The sequence below is a fragment of the Alosa alosa genome, chromosome 10 (assembly GCF_017589495.1).
Source record: "Alosa alosa isolate M-15738 ecotype Scorff River chromosome 10, AALO_Geno_1.1, whole genome shotgun sequence".
In the NCBI taxonomy this organism is placed as follows: Eukaryota; Metazoa; Chordata; class Actinopteri; order Clupeiformes; family Clupeidae; genus Alosa; species Alosa alosa.
Genome location: NC_063198.1, coordinates 17,978,567 through 17,996,846, shown reverse-complemented (window position 1 = coordinate 17,996,846; position 18,280 = coordinate 17,978,567). Strand labels below are relative to the sequence as shown.

Here is an 18,280-nt window from a genome sequence, read left to right as displayed (position 1 = left end):
GTTGTATAAACGTATTTTCAAAGCGTGCAGTTTACACAATCAAAGAGAGTATCATGATGAACATGTTATTTATGAAATACATGACATTGTGTAACAGGAAATGAGGTGTTGGATATTCCAGGACAATATAGGCTATGTGGATTTCATATTGTTGCAGGAGTTCAGAAATCACTCATGTCCCTGAGTTTCCTAGGTTGAACCTGGGAGTGGTACTTAAAGGTTTAAAGGTTAGCATTACTTGTCACCTGCCCTGCAATGCCATACACTCATCTTAATGGTGATATTTTGTATGCCTATGCCTAGACTACTTCAGGGGATTTGGCATGTATTTTACTCTTTAGGCTATTGCAGAACACCACAGGATTAAATTAGGTCTTTAGGGTGGGAACCTCAAACAGATCCGCCAAATGAGTTAACCATTATGTTTGTAATTTTTTCCACATCTGAGCTTTGTGGTGGTCATAGTTGAACTAAGGACAAGCATTCAGCCATAAAAAGATAAAGGTTCCTCTATAGAACCAGTGTTTATATACCCCTAAATTACACACACTCAAGTGAACATCATCTCCCTTGGAAACTTGATCATTTGATTGACAGTTCAATACAAAGTTTACTAAATGAAAACGGCAAGTTAAATCAATTTACTTGACCTATAAATCAGCACTTTTCGCTGCCAATAGCCTATTTGTCAAACATCCGTCAACTGATTTCACTTCAGACAAATATGTTGCCTAACATTACTTAATTAAGTAGCACTGATGAGTTAGTAATGGATAATAGCTTCATCAGGCAAAGCCTATCATAGAGAGAGTGCCATACAAGTGTTGGGGGTCCAGAGGGGAAATGTTTTGTGTGTTTCTGTGGTAACATTTTTAATTCTTATGATTAATATTGTCCATTAAAAGTTTGTATGTTTTAGTATTTACACACTCATGACATAGCATACATTGCACACATTCAGTCTGCTGTCAGGGAAAATGTCTGGGAGAGTATCTCTAGGCCTGTAGATGGCACACTGGGAGGGAGGGACGGGGATGGGGGACAGATAGATAGATAGATAGATAGATAGATACTTTATTGATCCCCAGGGGAAATTCAAGTACCATATAGCTGGCAGAGAAGAAGGAATTTTGAATGCCAGTGTGCAACACCTGAACCTTGCCTTGTCCGTTCTCTTTGTGTTTTAAGGTATCATTTTATTCTTAATGTTGCCATCTAAGGTTATTTTGTGGAAATTGCTGGTTAATGTGTTGAATGATCCTGATATGATTCTTATTAAATTGAAGTAAATGTTGATTCAAGTTGATTCAAATGTTTGTTTGCCACCATTAACCATGTGGCCATGGCTTTTTAGTGAGGTTACAAACAAATGAATTGTTTGCTAAATGTTGTGTTTATTCTCACCACATGTATATTCTTATGAAAAATGTTAATGCATTAAATGTGTGTTAATTGATTTGATGTTGAGTGTGTCTGAACATTGTTAAACATGTTTGAAGATTTAAGTATTTATGCTTAAAGTATTTTAACTAATAAATGGAATGCCAGTGTGCAACACCTGAACCTTGCCTTGCCTATTCTCTTTGTGTTTTAAGATCAAGCAAGGGAACGTGGTTGTGCCGTGCCCCAAGCTCCCCTAGACTTGGAGGCCGGTAATACAAGCATCAGAAAAAGCAGCTGGCTAAGGCCAGTCTTGAAAGACTGTTATATTGCGACCTCCTACAACTCATAATATCTGACCCATCAGGTTGCCAGCACTTTGATGAAAACAGGACTACAAACTATCAATCCTACAGTGTTAGAAAATCATGGCTTACATCGAGCATCAACAAACCTTTGACCTTTTACACTTTCAGTGTACACACGCAGTGCACATCTGCAGGAAAAGCATAATGGAAAAACAATAAAGGCATGTTTGCTTTCTGTCATGTCTTGTTGTGCACTAAGGCAACCAATTGAGTACTATCTGTTGCACATAAAATAAAGCTTATAGACCCTTTCAACAATAAAAACAAAAACAATGCTTGAACGTTCTATTTGGGCCCCAATCTACTTCCTCTGTATTAAGATAACATATGGAATGTTAAAAAGAAAGTCTTGTGGGGCCAACTATGCTGATAATGGAACTCTCTTGAAAGGGTCCATATCCTCCACCAGTGTCAAAAAGATTAAAGGTCAAAATTGTTAAAGGGAAAGTGTCTCCAATTAGCCCTTGTTTTATGAGTCAAATTTCAAACCATCTATACCTCTGAACACAAATCATAGTATATTAATTGAAGCTGCAAATTACTGTCACATGGAGAATATGCTTGATGTAAACTCCAGATATGCGTCACACCTTTTTAGTATAATTTGTTATCAGATAACACATGATATGAGTTGCTGGGGTTCAACTAAAATCATTCATTAACCATGCTCCTCATCCATAAAGTCGAACTTGTTAGCAGTATACTGAGTTCAAAGGTCAATTGCATGGTACATAAGTGCTGTCAAACGTACTGTGCTTTGTAATAATATGACAGTTGTGTGGGATTTGGTGATATCATTGCCTATTGGTCTATTGCTGACCACCACAGGATTGATTTACTCTTTGGGAACCTCCAGACAGACACCACTGTGGTTATTTAAAATTAACTAATTGTCGAATTTGTAAATCTTCCACATCTGTGTTTTGTCCTCAGCGGACAGCTGAGTCCACCAGGCTCAGTTTTATAGGGGGCACAGGTGGGCCTGGCTCACGCCAATATTGTAATTGATTATATTGAACAGTTTTTTGTTGATGGGTGCCGCCTCTTTCCCTCTGTCCAAATCATATGGTCCAAAAATCTTATTGCAATCAAGTCAAATAGGCTAAATAAAATGAAGGGTGTGTGTAGTCTAACTCGCTTTCGTACTGTTCAAGCGGCAAACCCCAAAACAAATTATTTTTATGCCGCTAAAATGCAACTCAATTTAATTGGCCACCATTGTGCTGGACAGAAATATATGCCACTTACTTCAACATTTATTTTTTTCAAAAGTAAACCTACTACAAAATCCCAAAGATTAACTAAATTACCCTCTGGCCCCTCAAGAAAATCCCGTTGGCGTACACAGCATCCAGTTAGATGGTGCTGAGGCTGCAGTCGAATGATGGGGCGCGGGGGTAACCTGACGTCACGACGTAGATATAGGCTAGCATGGGAGGAGATGAAGAGAGAGGGGGAAGGCTGAAGAATAATAGCTGAAAAATGACTGCACCAAAGATACCGCAAGGGGAAAAAGATGACTATTTCAAATTCAAAGCCATTGCTGTAAATAAAAAAAGCATGGTGTACCTATTTACCTTCAACGAACGCTGTAATAAATGAACAGAATCCCCGAAAAGGTAATATTTTTCATGTTTCCATTTGCACGCCTTGTCCAGTAAAAGAAAGCGAACAGATGGCTTGGGACGATGTGGGCTAGACTATATTGATCACACTTTGAGCAAACTGACAAGTCACTGATCTTTAACCTATAGCCTATATAATTAGCTACTCATTGAAATTCACTAAGCCATTTTCCGCTGCCATATTTACTGCTTTTTCTCAATTGTCTAGCCACATAACCTCAAGACAGCAACGAAAACAGTGTTTGAATGATCTATTTTTCCAAACATATTTAGACTATAAATCTCTACTAATACGATATGGAATAAATGAAACGTCGCAGTATCGTAATAAATAAGCCAGTGGAAAGGGGATGCAGCAGTCTTTCTCTTATACTCAGCTCCAGAGCACATGGACTATGCGCATCTCCTCCTCACGAACCTGCGCAGTGGTTGCAGTGTTTCGTGTACACGAGGTGAAATGTCATATCACTTATTACGGTTTGGCAATGGCGGTTCCCGATACCGCATGCGTCTGGGTATGTCTTGTGAAATCCATAATTTACTCTTAAAATTTGTTAGGTCTTGTGTAGGTATAGTAGCATGTTTATAAGCGGTATTTTCCAACTCGTGTCCTCTAAATGTCATGATGCTGCTCTGCTGTTAGCAAGGCACACGGCATGGAGTTTGTTTATGGCACTAAGTCTCTCTATCTCTCCATTCCTCTTGAATTTCCTTTATTTGATAGTTGTGTGTGAGTTGTTTTTTGTTGCTTTGACTGCATTTATTTCTTTGTTGTTGTTGTAGAGTCCAGCAGGTAGAGAGTGATGTCATCTCCAGGCATGGGCACTCCGAGTGATCCCCTCCTGGCCAGCCCGGCTGGGAGCAGAGCTGGATTGATCCAGGACGCCTCCTGGAGGCCCTCTCTCCCCAAGACCTCCAGCTTCCCATCATCCACTACGCGCCACCTCAGCCACCGAGCCAACAACTTCCAGAGGCACCCCAAGAGGCGAAAACTCATCAGGCCCTCGCCGCCTCCACCCCCCAACACCCCCTGCCCACTGGATCAGCTGGACCTGACCGAACTCCCACCCCGCCGGACCTTCACAGAACTGCTGTTCAATGGCTGCATCCTGTTTGGCATTGAGTTCAGCTACGCCATGGAAACAGCCTATGTCACACCGGTGCTCCTTCAGATGGGCTTGCCAGATCAGTTCTACAGTTTGGTGTGGTTCATCAGTCCAATCCTTGGTACTGCACATTTGAGTCGTGTTAAGCCAGGGTTTGGCTGTCAATGTTGTGTGAATTGGTTAAGTGTTCATTGACTAATTCTCTTTTCCACCTAATGCATTGAGTGAGTTTATAAAGGGACACCAGGCAACGTTTTCGTGTTAATTAATCATCTTTGTAAGTCGGTATATGGTTAAATGACTCATTATAGGGCGAATGAAGACTCTCTCGCCCGCCCCTACTGCCTGTAGGAAGAATAGGCTATCCTGCTTGCAAATTCAGTGTATCGTACCTGCCGACCTTCAGTCTCACAAAGTCTCAGACATTGCGAGAAGCAGGATCAGTTTACATCCTGCATCCACAGCACAAAGGCAGGCTACCGAAATGCTAGCGATTGTTGCAAACGTGTGTATAATGGCAGAGCCGGCAAAGAAGCAGCGAAAACCCTTGACGGAAGTTGCAAAGAAAAGGAAGAGAGCTTTAGACCGAGCGAGGGCTCGCACACGTATCGACACGTACAGACACTAAGGGGAGTTTCGTAGAGAAAAAGCATCAGGCTTGCCTGGTGTCCCTTTAAAAGCTCTTGGTCTCACCCTTTAATGTTCTTATGGTCCTCTTTAAGTGTCGGGGCTTACATTCACCTCAGATGCTGGTCACAATCGAACCCCATTCCTCTCCATCCTCTACTTTACAGGCTTCTTACTACAACCGATATTGGGAGCGTGGAGTGATCGCTGCACATCGCGTTTTGGTCGGAGAAGGCCATTTATCTTGGCCTTATCGCTGGGTAAGACCAACATTGCATCTTTATTTATTTCACTCTTCCCTCCACGATGGGGCACAGGGTAAAATGGCTGCCCTGAGGTCTTTCTTTCAACATATACTGTCTTATGCATTAATGTGCAGTTCCAGTCTTCCAACAACATCATGCATAAATATTAATGACACAGATGGCACACACACACACACACACACACACACACACACACACACACACACACACACACACACACACACACACACACACACACATAATTTGACAAAGACTGTGTGTAAGAGAAGGAGAATATCTTGTGTCTGGCTTAATTTACATCTGCCAATCTACCAAAACCAGATTAGTACATTATACAGTATTCATATGCAAGCTGCACTCTTCATACACTCAGAGTATTTAATATTTAATAGGTTTTGACTGTGCAGTCTTTGTCAAATGCTTAGAGAAGTATAGTCTCTGTGGAATATAGGATATTTTTATTTTTGTATTTCCATGGAATTATTAATGTTTGTCTGTTGTCTATTTTCAGACCTACAGAATGCATGTACTGTACTTAATTTCCTTTTTGATCGTTAGGTTTTTCCTCACGTTTTTTGACGTTGTTGCTGCTTTGTGATTTAATGTGGGTTGATTTGTTTTTTCTATGAGAACTATAGACTACATAGGCTTCAGCTTACATGATTGAATGCTACTTTTGATTCATGTAGTATGTCCAAAGTGAAGAATGTAATATAAAAGCGGAGTAAATCACTGTATTTCATTTGTATTGTGTAGGAGCGCTAATGGGCTTAACACTGGTTCTGAATGGACGGGACATAGGAGCAGCAGTGGCAGACACAGCTGTCAATCACAAATGGGGCATCGTGTTGACAATATGTGGGGTGGTTCTGATGGACTTCAGCGCTGACTCAGCAGACAACCCAAGCCACGCCTACATGATGGATGTCTGTGGTCCAGATGATCAGGACAGAGGGCTCAACATCCATGCACTTCTTGCAGGTATGTGGTGAACCTCACACAACATCTAGGTTATTGCTGTTTTTCTCTGTAGCTTTGGTGCCTTTCTTGAATCATCATTAATGTTTGCACAACAGTTAGTGCAATTCTCAAAACAATTAGTGCAAACCGCACCACATACTGGATTACCTGCAAAAGCGTGTATCTTAGTCAAAATGCTTTGTGCAAGTCCTTAGCCATTGTTCATGAACAAGGTAGTCAAACTGCTGTGTCACATTGTCAATATGAGACTTTACTCTGTAAGTATTTCTAATAAAAAAAATCGACAAGGAAGCACTTTTCTGTATATATGCTATGTTGTCGGGGTATTGATTGCAAGAGACTGGATATGTTTCAACAGTGTACAGACGTTGTTACAGTATAAAGAAAGCAACACCTTTTACAGGTGATTGTGCAAAGGAAAAATTACAAATTTACACTAAAACTTAGGAAACACCCCTTATGACAACTAGTTATGGCAACTAGTTTAACACTGAACGTATTGATAAGGAGTTGTAAAAGGAAATCTAGTAACACAATGTAAGACAAAAAAAAATTCTAATGCAAAATAATTTTAGACTTCTGACATTTGGTCTGCTCTGACAAGTCTGTACCCAGTGGTGTAGTCAACGTGATATGCAGGACTACGCAGTATACCCACTTAAAAAGCATCACCATCTCAGTATACCCACCTAAAATAGACAAGGATAGGTATTAACATTTGGGGTTGATCACAGTATACCCACTAAAGCTAACTGCTACATCTCAGTACACCCACTATAGCTAGCTACACTACACCACTGTCAATGTCACTGCATGCAGGTGCTTGTTCTACTGTTTTACTGTTCTAATGTTATTCTGCCACACTTCTATTGTTTCCCAAGCTTCTGTTTCTTGCATGCCTTGTTCAGGACTAGGTGGTGGCTTTGGTTACATCGTAGGAGGCATAAACTGGGACCACACTGAGTTCGGCAGAGCCATGGGCGGCCAGCTCCGGGTCATATACATGTTCACCAGCGTCACCCTCGTGGCAGCCACGGCGATGACCCTGACCAGCATTCCGGAACGGCCACTACCTCAGTCTCAGTCGCGTTCCACACGGAGTGCCCTGAAGAGCCCAAGCCTGCCCCTGCCCCCCTCCCCACCCGCCCCGCCAGGCACTGGCCTGAACGAGGAGGACGAGGAGGACGGCTTGTACAACTACCAGGCGTCCAACCCGCAGCGGCGCTACACCGACCCGCTGGGCCACTCGTGCAGCGCCAGTGCGCGGCTCTGCGCCGGCCTCACCAGCCCCATCTCGCCACTCAGCCCGCTCACGCCCAAGTACGGCAGCTTCATCAGCCGCGACAACTCCCTGACCGGCATCAACGAGTTTGCCTCCTCACTGGGCACCTCGTACATCGACAGCGTTCTCATTGACTGTTACACGGGCCAGCAGACACCCCAGCTGCTGGAGCCAGAGGCCGTGGGGCCGCAGATGAACGCGGGGGACACCCCGCCTCCACTGCAGGTGCCCGGGCCTGCCAACGAGGTCCGGACTGGTGCGGGTCAGGAGTTGGGGGAAGGGACGGCCGAGCAGCCGCAGGAAGCCCATCAGACGGTAGAGGGCTCAAACCCCACGGAGGGGACGCAACCAAACGGTAGCGAGGCGTTGCTAGCAATTGAGGGCGCGCAACCAAATGGGAGCGAGGGGGGACCCAAGCCTGGTGTGGGGTCGAAGAGGGGTAGTATCCTGAAGCGGCCTCAGAGTCTGGCTCTCACAGAAGACCCCCTGTTAACCCCCAGCACGATGGAGCACGGACGCAGGCGCACTGTCACCTTCAGCCAGCAGGTGGGGCTAGACTTACTGTAGTAGGAATTTGTAGGCATTATTGTAGGAGTATCTACACTGAGGTTGCACTAGGTGTCTTCATAGGTGTCATACTGGAGTCATGAGTAACACACATAAATATCATTAGGTGAGGTGTAAATAGCAGCTCTTCAGTGAGTCATAGGTTTTATATTATTTTACTAATAGAATTACTTAAAGTGCCTTTGAGCTATGGTGGGTAGAGCATGGGCTACTGTATCCGTGAGCATCGTTGGGTTTAACCAACAGACCTGCACAAGTAGTTATTTTGCTTCAATTGTGAGAGAAAACTGAGCGAGCAACCAGGGTTAAACATCAATACATTTTACAGAGCATCTCACCAAGCCATAGAAAATTACACTTCAGCTGTAATTTGATAAAGAAAATTATCTTGATAAAGTGACTCTTAATCTTTGCTTACGTTGATCCTCCAGGTGGCAAATATCTTGTTAAATGGCGTGCGCTATGACAGCGACCTGAGTGACAGAATAGAATCTGCGGATAACCAGATGTCTATGAAGCTGCTCTGCATCGCCATCTACAGGATGCCCCCATCATTGCGCAGCCTTTGCACCAACCATTTTTTTGGGTGAGGAGGAAGAACTCAACATGTCCTTGTGTTATTTCATGGTCACATCCAAATTAGGACACGCCTATTTTTGTCCTTAAAAGTATTTACCCATTGGCCACAATGCCTTACTGTACTGCAGAATCGCTGAGAGTGGCCATGTATGTGCGTCAGGCCAAATTAGCTTGATTTTCTCTCTCTCTCTCTCTCTCTCTCTCTCTCTCTCTCTCTCTCTCTTTCTCTCTCTCTCTCTCTCTGTCTCTCTGTCTCTCTCTTTCTCTCAGGCTGGCTGTCCTTTGAGGGCATGCTGCTCTTTTACACTGACTTCATGGGGGAGGTCGTGTTTGGGGGGGACCCCAAAGCGCCCCACGACTCGGAGGCCTACCAGCGCTACAACGCTGGGGTCAGCATGGGCTGCTGGGGCATGTGCATCTATGCATTCAGTGCTGCCTTCTACTCAGGTCAGCCCAGTTAACATTACACCCACGCTTTGTTGGAGCGCTGAATCTAGTTAGAACGCAGAAGCTTTTTAAACATTAATGGTGAAGATGCTGATGTGTTAAGAGCCCTTTTTAATTTATTTATTGTCCGTGTAACCCTTATAATTGAAGGTGTAAGTCTGTTGGAGTGGACTTTTTGTCAATTTTATGCTAATGACCAGGTTTAGGATTTGGCTTAGTATTTATGTAGAATTATCTCCACCTTTTGAATAACAATCAGTTGTCTTGGATACACACATTGTGAGGGAAGAGAGTCCTCCCACACTCCAGAGAAAGAAAACTCGGAGCCGTAGTTCTTCACGTGACCTTGCACGATCCTCTCAGTCAGCACACCGCTTGTCATTGGTGTGTTGTTTCGTCTGTGAACTCTCGCCAAAAGCATCAGCTAAAATGAATCCATCTGAGCTGGACAGTGACAGACTGTCCCTCATTCCCATGGCGTAATTAACACCATCCTATTTGAGCTATTTTTTTCTCATATATCTCCCCATCGTGCTTGGTCATCAGCCTCAGTTTTGCAGACAGATAAGAGATCACAAGAGATGCTCAAGAGATCAGTTCTCATTCATGTTGTGTATTTGGTGTCAAATGTATAAGCTACTTTTGCATTTATCTTGTGTTATTGCAAAACAAATTATTTTTATTTGTCTTGCAGTCTTGGTCTATGACTGTACTTGACCAACTTGTGTGAATGTGTATAGCACCTCTGCTAAGGTAAACCCTCGCTTTCCCTGACCCACAGCCATTCTGGAGAAGCTGGAGGAGCGGTTCTCACTCCGCTCGCTCTACTTCTTCGCCTATCTGGCCTTTGGCCTGGGCACGGGTCTGGCCACCCTCTCCACCAACCTGTACGTGGTGCTGTCTCTCTGCGTCACCTATGGCGTGCTCTTCTCCTCTCTCTGCACGCTGCCTTACTCACTGCTCTGTGAGTACTACCAGAGCCCACAGGTGAGACCACCAACACACTCAATGAGTACTGATAGGTCACTCAGGTACATGATACTGATACTGATACATATATGATTCAAATATCAAAGTAATATACTGATTACTGATGACTGATGTATGCTCCTCATAGATATATCTGATTGACTGTACAATTATAGTAGATTTTCTGTTGATACAACACACAAGCATTCATTGAAGCACGGTCACATTTGGTGTTTCCTATTTGAGTCTATGCCTTTACTTAAAGAATCAGAGAATCTGATTGGTTTATGATGTGTCAGAAACACCAGTCATAGGCCTTGATTGTCTCATAACAGCAAGCCTACTCAGTCAGGCTAATATTAGATATACCTTGTCCACTTCAGGGCAGGAAACTAGGCAGGAAACTGGCTCTGGCAGCATCTTGATAGGTGAATTTGTTCAACAACCCGTCAGCGCATTTAGGCTATGCATGTAGGTTCCCTCTAAACTTTAAAGTATGGGTGTTACTTGCTGATACTGATACCCTGCAAAAAATGCACCTAAGTCATGTTCTGTCTCTTGGTTCTTGCCCCCTCTCTGTAGTTCTGTGGTTCCTCAGAGGATGGGACCAGGCGGGGGATGGGTGTGGACATCTCCCTCCTCAGCTGCCAGTACTTCCTGGCACAGCTCCTGGTCTCCGTGGCGATGGGCCCTCTGACCTCGCTGGTGGGCGGGGCCCAGGGCGTGATGTACTTTTCCAGCCTGATGTCGTTCGTGGGCTGCCTGTACTCCTCACTGTGTGTGGTGTACCATCTGCCTCCACCAGAGGGTGCCCCCCCCAAACGAGGCCCAGCCACTACTGGTGCACATTTAAAAGACCCCCATCCCTTCATCCTCCCCTCTCCCTCCAATGTTGTCTTACTCCCTCCCCCTTAACCAACCCCCACCCCAACCCCCAGCTGAAACAAATGATGCTGCACACACACACACAAACATGTATTCATCACATTTTCTCATCTCTCCCCCTCCTGTGCCATATCAACTCTCACCATCACCCCTCCATGTTCTTCAATGGAAAAAATATGGTCTTCTCAATTGCTTTATAACACATACTTTACATACTTTGTTGCCCTACACATTCTGATATCATATATACTGTCCGTGTCTGGCCAGCTGCAGACAGGACATAGGGCTTAGAGTAACCTGGCAAAGAGAGTATGCTCTATTGTTTCCATACATTTGCATCGGTGCATTTACGAAAGATTTTTGCAAATACATTTGCTATGCTAATGCCTCTGATTGTGCGTGTAGCGTTGTGGATGAATCTGTTTGTATGCTTGTCTTTGTACCATCTGATGAGGCATGCTTCTCTTCAACATTTGAACTCGCTTGTGAGAATGTTGATGTTTTGATACATTATGATCCCCTCATCAAACACACACACTGGGGCCAAAGTATTTATCAATTTCCCCAATGGATCGGGTGTTGCATTAAAATGATCAATGACAATATCAACATCATGTTACCATAGTTTATAAACCTGAAAAGAAATCAACCTCCCAAAGCAAAAACAATGTGAGTGATCATGTCAGTAGTGAGTACTCCTTTTATGTCACAAGAGAGCGTTCTTTTCTGTTAAGAATTTGGGTAACACTTTTCTTGGATAGTCCGGCCACAGAGACTTAATAGATAATCTGATTCAAGTTCAGTATGTAGAATTGTTGTTGAACAATTACTGAGCATGACAACCAAATCCAACCCTTTACCTTAAAGCAACACCATAGATTGTTTTGTACCTTAAAATAATGTTTCCAAAACCGTTTCAGTGGTTCATCAACTCGTTACAGGGTGAACAGCACTTCATTCGCTTCTCGGCCCTCTATCGGCTATAACCGCTTCCAACCTGTAGGGGGACTGTAGAGAAAAAATGCTTTGGTATTGCTTTAATTTTAACCATAGATTAACCATAGATTAACCATAGATTAACCACAGATTAACCATAGATTAACCACAGATTGCCAACTGATAGTTTGTTGATAATCTGAGCATCTGTTGATAGTCTGTGCGGGCAGATTATCCAAGTAAAGTGTGACCAGAATTTGCCACTGTTACACAGTCTTGTAACACCAACTAGAAACACACAAATGCACAAATACTTTGCACATTTTTTTAAATTACTATAAGCAATGCTGAAACATTGGCAAGTCTGTATGCCCCTAAAGCAATCAGGATGGGCTGCCTACTTAAGGGAGTTTCCTTTTTTATATACTTAGTTGTGTGCTGAGTGTGTTTCACTAATTCACAGATTGGGATAAATGCGGAGACCAAATTTCCCTCACGGGATCAAAAGAGTATATATACTTATACTTAATATGCAGCCTTGGACATCCTTGGTGTTTTGCTTCTTAAATGTAGAATGGCTTTTCTTTACTAGGTTTCTATATCATAATGTATCATTCTGCAAACATGCATTGGAATCATCAAAGGTCACGCTAGGTGTAAAGCCAACCAGATTTATTAACTTGGTTATTGATAGAAAATTGCATATTGATATCTGTACACCAAAAACATGGAATAAGGTCCTTTACTTGTTAGCATTGACAACCACATAAACACTGTGCAATGGAGAAGGGAAAATTCTTAAATAAATTGACACTTCCTTCACTGCAATTAAATACATCATGCATTAGCGAAGCACTCAAAGTATTTAATTGGTTGTTTTGTTATTTCTTCCAAAATTGTGTGGTCTCAGTGTTGCTCTCCATCATGTCACCATTTGCAACCATCTCCAGCACGTGGCGTTTTATGCAGTCACTGACATGAACCATGGAGTTATCACTCCCTCACTCGTCCCAGCCCACTGTAGTGGAGTGCACTCTCCACCCTTGGTCACCCAGGTTCTGTCATGATTGTTGTAGTGACAGCCATTCTTGTCGTCATCAGGCAGAGTTGAAGTTGAGACTGGGGTGTGAATCAGCAGTCAATATGGAACCGACCAAAGCCCAAGGAGGAGCTAAAAGGCAAAAGAAATATATATATATATATATATATAAACTCACAACAAATGAACGAACTGTTGGCTCAAGAAAAATCAGGAAGCTGCGCATGATAACGTCTGAGCATTGAGTCAGTGCACATGAAATGTTATTGGAGGGATTTTGAGTGCTAGCAGAGATTTTTTCTCTCTTATACGCACTATGAAGAGGTGTCCTGAATTTTCACTTCACACGCTGCAAAGCATAAAACTCTTCTTGCCATGTCTTGGAGTCATCAGATAGCCAGCCTATGAACAAATAAGTACATAAAAAAATCCAGCAATGTGCTAATAGACTTTATTTAAAACAAGGGAACAATGTACCACTTTTGGCTTTTGGACCAGTGGATAACTGACAAGCTTGGTGATGTTTGTTGATGCCTCATTTTTTTCTTGCAAAATCCAATTGTTAAAGCCATCTTCAGCATTCCTTCTTACGTCAGCAATGGTACATTGGATTGTTAGCACTCCTGGAACCATTTGCCATTGAAGCCTAGATGCGCAACGGATGTTTTCAAGAGTGCCTGCTGTCTAGCAAGTGTTACAAATATTAAGGTCAACCTTTTTTTTTTGACCCATAGGGCAAGCACACCATAACATCATATCTCAACAGCTACTGCATACTAAGACTGTCATATGACAAAGGCTTAATCAGGGTTGATTTATATTGCGAGGTATTGGTAAAGGAAAAACCTGTATTAGATCAAGACTTACGTTTTAAAGATTATCATAATTGTACTTTTTTTTTTTTTTTTTTTTTTACTGTTCCACTAGCAGAATAATTCAGGTTTGGTGATGGGAATGTATTATCTGTCTCTTTACAATATGATTTACCATAAAAGGAGTGTGCAAAAATCATGGATTAACTTTCTTACACTGAATGTAATCCAAACAGGATTGATTTGAAATTGCCGTTTTATTCCACTGCAGATTGCCACTAGGTGGAGACAAAGAATCATTTAAAATGAGAAAGTTGATTGGCAGTGTTTAAAAAAAGCCATGAAAAGGACTAAGCTGTTTTTAATTATTTCTACTTGCCCATAAAGAGGTGCCATAGCCAATGACTATATTATAGAAATTAGTAATCATTTCGAGCTCATTATCATTAAGCCATCATTCAAAATCTATAAATCACTCTATACAAAAGCACTTTCTCTTCCTTTGAGTGCTAACAAAATCGTCCAGTGCAATCTTTACATATGGCTGTTTCAAATAATTAAGACAGCATGCTCTTACCAGATGCATTCTGAAACATTCTACAGCATGTACAAGTTTAATCTGCTCCTAAGTAGCATTTAAGCATATTGTTTTAAAAAGAAATCAACAGGTCAAATTCTGCTATATGAAATGTAAGTACTGTGTAATGTGTCAACATGCAATAATAAAACACCCCACACCAAATTAAAAAGACTGATTTATTTATAATCCAGAACCAGAATATACAAAGCAGTGGTTGAAGCAACCAAAACACAATCCATATAACTGTTTGAAAATAGACTGAGAGCACCAGACCTGACGTGTTCGCTTTAAGACAACTGTAGACTTACTTCTCCTGAACTCTCAGTTAATAAATGCAGTAGGAAAGTAACCCGAGACAAAACTGTACACATTGGATTTCAAAGGCAGAATCTTACCAAAACGGAGAACAAAAACGACCAAAACATTAAGGTTTAAGAGGGGCTGATACGCACAATACATGCCATCCCCCCCAAGGGGGAGGCTAGCAGTCATTTTCATTTTTTGATTGGGCTCCATGAGACCCCTTCATTGGTAAGTGCCATCTGCTGTACACACAGATCAGCCAAGCGAGGGATTAGCAGCACAAACAAAAGGGATTTAAGAAGCATGTATTAGCCCCCTGCTTAAAACTTATCTTTGGTCTTCAGTGAATCAGAGAGGTCACTCATGAAAATGTTAGAACCTTGTGAGAGAGGGTGCAGATGCTTGTCTGAATCAGAATCAGCTGGTTGGAACATGACGTAGAAATTGTGCTTTGAACTAATACGTACAAAATACTTTTTCTTTTTTTCTTTGTTAAAGAGAGATCTACAAATGTGACTCTGAACCAATAAATAACATTTCATTAAAAAAAAGAAAGGGAAAGTGGGCCATGATGTTATGGGACTCCAGTGCAATAGAATATATTCCGGGTCAAAAAGAAAATGGGTAAAATATACATAAAAGCACAAACTCTACTAGGTCAAGTTGACCACGCAGCTATGGAACAGAGCTGCAGTGTTGTGTTTAGGCTTTCACTTCAGCTTCTGTGGATTCCTCCTTTTCTTCTGTTTTTTGTTTCTTTGTTTCAACCTTCTCCTGAAAGAGAAAGAGGTTCACCAATTAGAGGGTATTCCTGCAAGATTTCAATCATGTGCAAAATGTTGGTACATTTAGATTACACAAAATATGCAAATACATACCTCTTCCTCAGCAGGACGTTTCACTGCTTGTCCATCAACCTCCTCATCTGCACCGTTGTTCTTCTCCTCCCCCTCTGCTTCTGCAGCTTGAGTTTTGAAACAATGATAATGAGTACGAGTGACTTCTACACTTCAAACATATTCACACATGCGTAGCATCTTCAGCCATCAGCTTTCCCCCTCTTTTTTCTAACGATAACCTTACCTTTCTTGTCTCCTTCTTCATGCTCTTTCTTGTCTTCTTCTTCATGCTCTTCCTCATGTGAGGCACCATTTGTCTAATAAGGGAGAAAAAACAGTTTAACACATTTCAATTTTAAATTCTAGATGTATTTTCCTTGAGGGAGGGTGTGTTCTACAGTTTACATCTGTGTCTCTGTCAATCAACAAAGAACTCTACTGAGGGGGAGGGGAAAATTCAACACCGGCACATCAACTACGGAAACAAAAGCTACAAGGGCCTACTGGGAGCCTGCCCCCCACATTACTCACTGTTCCATTGCCATTGGCAGGTGCATCGCCACTGCCGTTCTCTTTCTCCACCTCAACTTCTTCCGTCACCTCTTTTTTTTCCTTTAGGTCCTATGGAAATACATGATTGGTTGAAATGTTAAGGAACTAACAACTTTCGTGTAACTTGATAAGTGTATAAATTCGTCCTTGCCATAAAACACAAATAACGTTACCATTTATTGTGAGGTAACCGCTAAAAAATGGTTTGTTTATAATTCTTGTCCAAAGCGACTTAGAATGATATAAATACACATTAACAGTTCATCATCTAGCCTACATAAAAATACCAATAGTAACAGTTTATATATAATTTAACAGAATACAACCTATAGTGCAGATAATAACACAATGTAAACCTATACAAAGGGAATGTATCTCATCTATAAGTCATTTGATGCTAACGTTAACTAAGTTAGCTAACGTTAACAAGTCTAACGTTTGCTTAAAATGACAGTCACTTACTGGTTGAATAAACCGTTACATAGCTTAAGTTACATTAATTAATAATTACACTTTATTTAACCGGCACATGTCGCTGACATTTGTCAACTATCCGTCGATTAAGTTGACGTTAGACAATAAATGAAATCCAGTCATAATATGAAAGCGTAAAACCTTAGTCAAATGTAGAGTAACGTTAGGCCTACTTATGCTTAAAGTCATTATTAAAGTTTCAGTTAGCTATCAACATAAATCAGTCAAAAAGAGTTGCTTTTAACTTTTCCGCTGAGCGTTTACCTCCCCCATCACTGACGACGCACGCTCCTACTCAAGACAAAAGAAAGGCAGCTCGAGGACCATTTCTCAGCGCGCGCACAGGGAGCTCTGCTGATGCGAAGCGCTTCCCGCCTATTCATCGACGGCTACCCTGTCTATCATTTTTCTGAGGTCTTAACGTTAACCGTGAGGTTATCCCGGAAAAGTGCACTGTACGATCAGACATAATTACAGCGAAAATCAATGAGTCAAGAGTTTAAATATAACTTGACACGTTAATGAAAGCCAAATCAGTTTTACAGGTCTACTGTGTGATGGAAACTGAACGCTAAAAGTAGATTCCTCACTGAAGAGAAATTATCACCAGCACAGCATTGCCCGCGCCGGGTTGTCGTTGCGTTAATAGAAGTTTACGGTTAACCTTAGCAGCTAATTCAGTTGACGTTAACACTGTAAATTTAACTGGCAAGATAATCCCGTCAGTAAATTCAATGTCTGTTTAGGTGAAATATGGGCAACATCACTTTAATTTAATAGCAACTTATGTTAGCTCGACTTCACGGTAGCTACTAACGTTAACGTAATGTTATCGTTATGGGGAAATTCCTTAAACTTTCAGTTAACGTCAGTTAATGTTAATTTAACCTAACGTTAATGTTATAACGTTAATTAAAATCCATAAATCCAACCAACACCACCTCTCTCTTTTCCTAAAAATTAGCTTATTCTGAACTTTATCTTTGATGCTGCAACGTTTACGTCTTTGTGTTAACGTTGCCTGTTAGCTTTAACTTTTAACGTCACCTGAGAAAGTTAACATAAGTTAATTGTTAACGTTAATGGGTAAATAAATCTAATTTTCGTAAACTTACCTTAGCGGTTATCTCTGTGGTGGTAGTTGTATCTACTGCAGTATCAGCCATAGTTAATGTTATTGTGTTTATAAATGAGAATATCCTTGAGATGATATCGTTTGAGGATGAGGCGATGCGTCTTACAACTGAGGTGAAATGAATCGAACGCTGAACTCAACTTCAGAAGTGAATGCGAGATTGTAACTAAGTTAACACCGGATTGGACAACGCAAAGTTCTAAGGACTTCAAGCTTCCTGTCATTGGAGAAATCACTGTCAATGTGTGTAAGGCCCGCCTTCTAGCTCCTCCTACCAACAGTGATGCTTGATAACGAGAACATTGAAGGATTGCGGATAAAGTATGTGTTAGCAGTGTAGCCTAATTACTGAGTGTAATGTCAGGTTAATATATTTGATCACCTAAATAACAGTTAGGAAAATACATTTTATCTGATCATGATTTGCACTGCACTATATTCTTTAAAATGTTAACCACTTCAATGATCATTTGAACACCAACTCACCACTGGCAGAATCACCTCTCCATCGCTGGATTGACTCTTCAG

The 18,280-nt window shown here is 41.7% G+C and overlaps 2 protein-coding genes across 2 annotated transcripts; one reads left to right on the top strand and one right to left on the bottom strand.

Moving 5' to 3' along the window:
- The first annotated feature begins 3,187 nt into the window (after nt 1-3,187).
- On the top strand, nt 3,188-12,882 carry slc45a1 (solute carrier family 45 member 1). The gene is made up of 9 exons (XM_048254797.1): nt 3,188-3,367; nt 4,157-4,600; nt 5,274-5,366; nt 6,129-6,353; nt 7,262-8,181; nt 8,634-8,785; nt 9,050-9,228; nt 10,010-10,215; nt 10,780-12,882. The coding sequence occupies exons 2-9, from the start codon at nt 4,177-4,179 to the stop codon at nt 11,110-11,112; spliced, it is 2,532 nt and encodes an 843-aa protein (XP_048110754.1). The 5' UTR covers nt 3,188-3,367; nt 4,157-4,176; the 3' UTR covers nt 11,113-12,882.
- Nucleotides 12,883-14,611: 1,729 nt separating this feature from the next.
- Nucleotides 14,612-17,889, bottom strand: si:ch211-222l21.1 (prothymosin alpha). The gene is made up of 5 exons (XM_048254796.1): nt 17,733-17,889; nt 16,123-16,212; nt 15,836-15,908; nt 15,631-15,716; nt 14,612-15,526 (listed from the first exon to the last, which is right to left on the bottom strand). The coding sequence occupies exons 1-5, from the start codon at nt 17,781-17,783 to the stop codon at nt 15,455-15,457; spliced, it is 372 nt and encodes a 123-aa protein (XP_048110753.1). The 5' UTR covers nt 17,784-17,889; the 3' UTR covers nt 14,612-15,454.
- Between the last annotated feature and the right edge of the window lie 391 nt (nt 17,890-18,280).

What these genes read in the sequence shown, in the direction of transcription:
- slc45a1 (XM_048254797.1), top strand. Translation starts at nt 4,177, where the DNA reads ATGTCATCTCCAGGCATGGGCACTCCGAGTGATCCCCTCCTGGCCAGC. An exon ending in GTTCATCAGTCCAATCCTTG is followed by an intron (nt 4,601 to 5,273) that starts GTACTGCACATT and finishes TCTACTTTACAG; the next exon opens with GCTTCTTACTACAACCGATA. An exon ending in CATCCATGCACTTCTTGCAG is followed by an intron (nt 6,354 to 7,261) that starts GTATGTGGTGAA and finishes TGCCTTGTTCAG; the next exon opens with GACTAGGTGGTGGCTTTGGT.
- si:ch211-222l21.1 (XM_048254796.1), bottom strand. Translation starts at nt 17,783, where the DNA reads ATGGCTGATACTGCAGTAGATACAACTACCACCACAGAGATAACCGCT. An exon ending in CTGCCAATGGCAATGGAACA is followed by an intron (nt 15,909 to 16,122) that starts GTGAGTAATGTG and finishes CTCCCTTATTAG; the next exon opens with ACAAATGGTGCCTCACATGA. An exon ending in AACGTCCTGCTGAGGAAGAG is followed by an intron (nt 15,527 to 15,630) that starts GTATGTATTTGC and finishes TTTCTCTTTCAG; the next exon opens with GAGAAGGTTGAAACAAAGAA.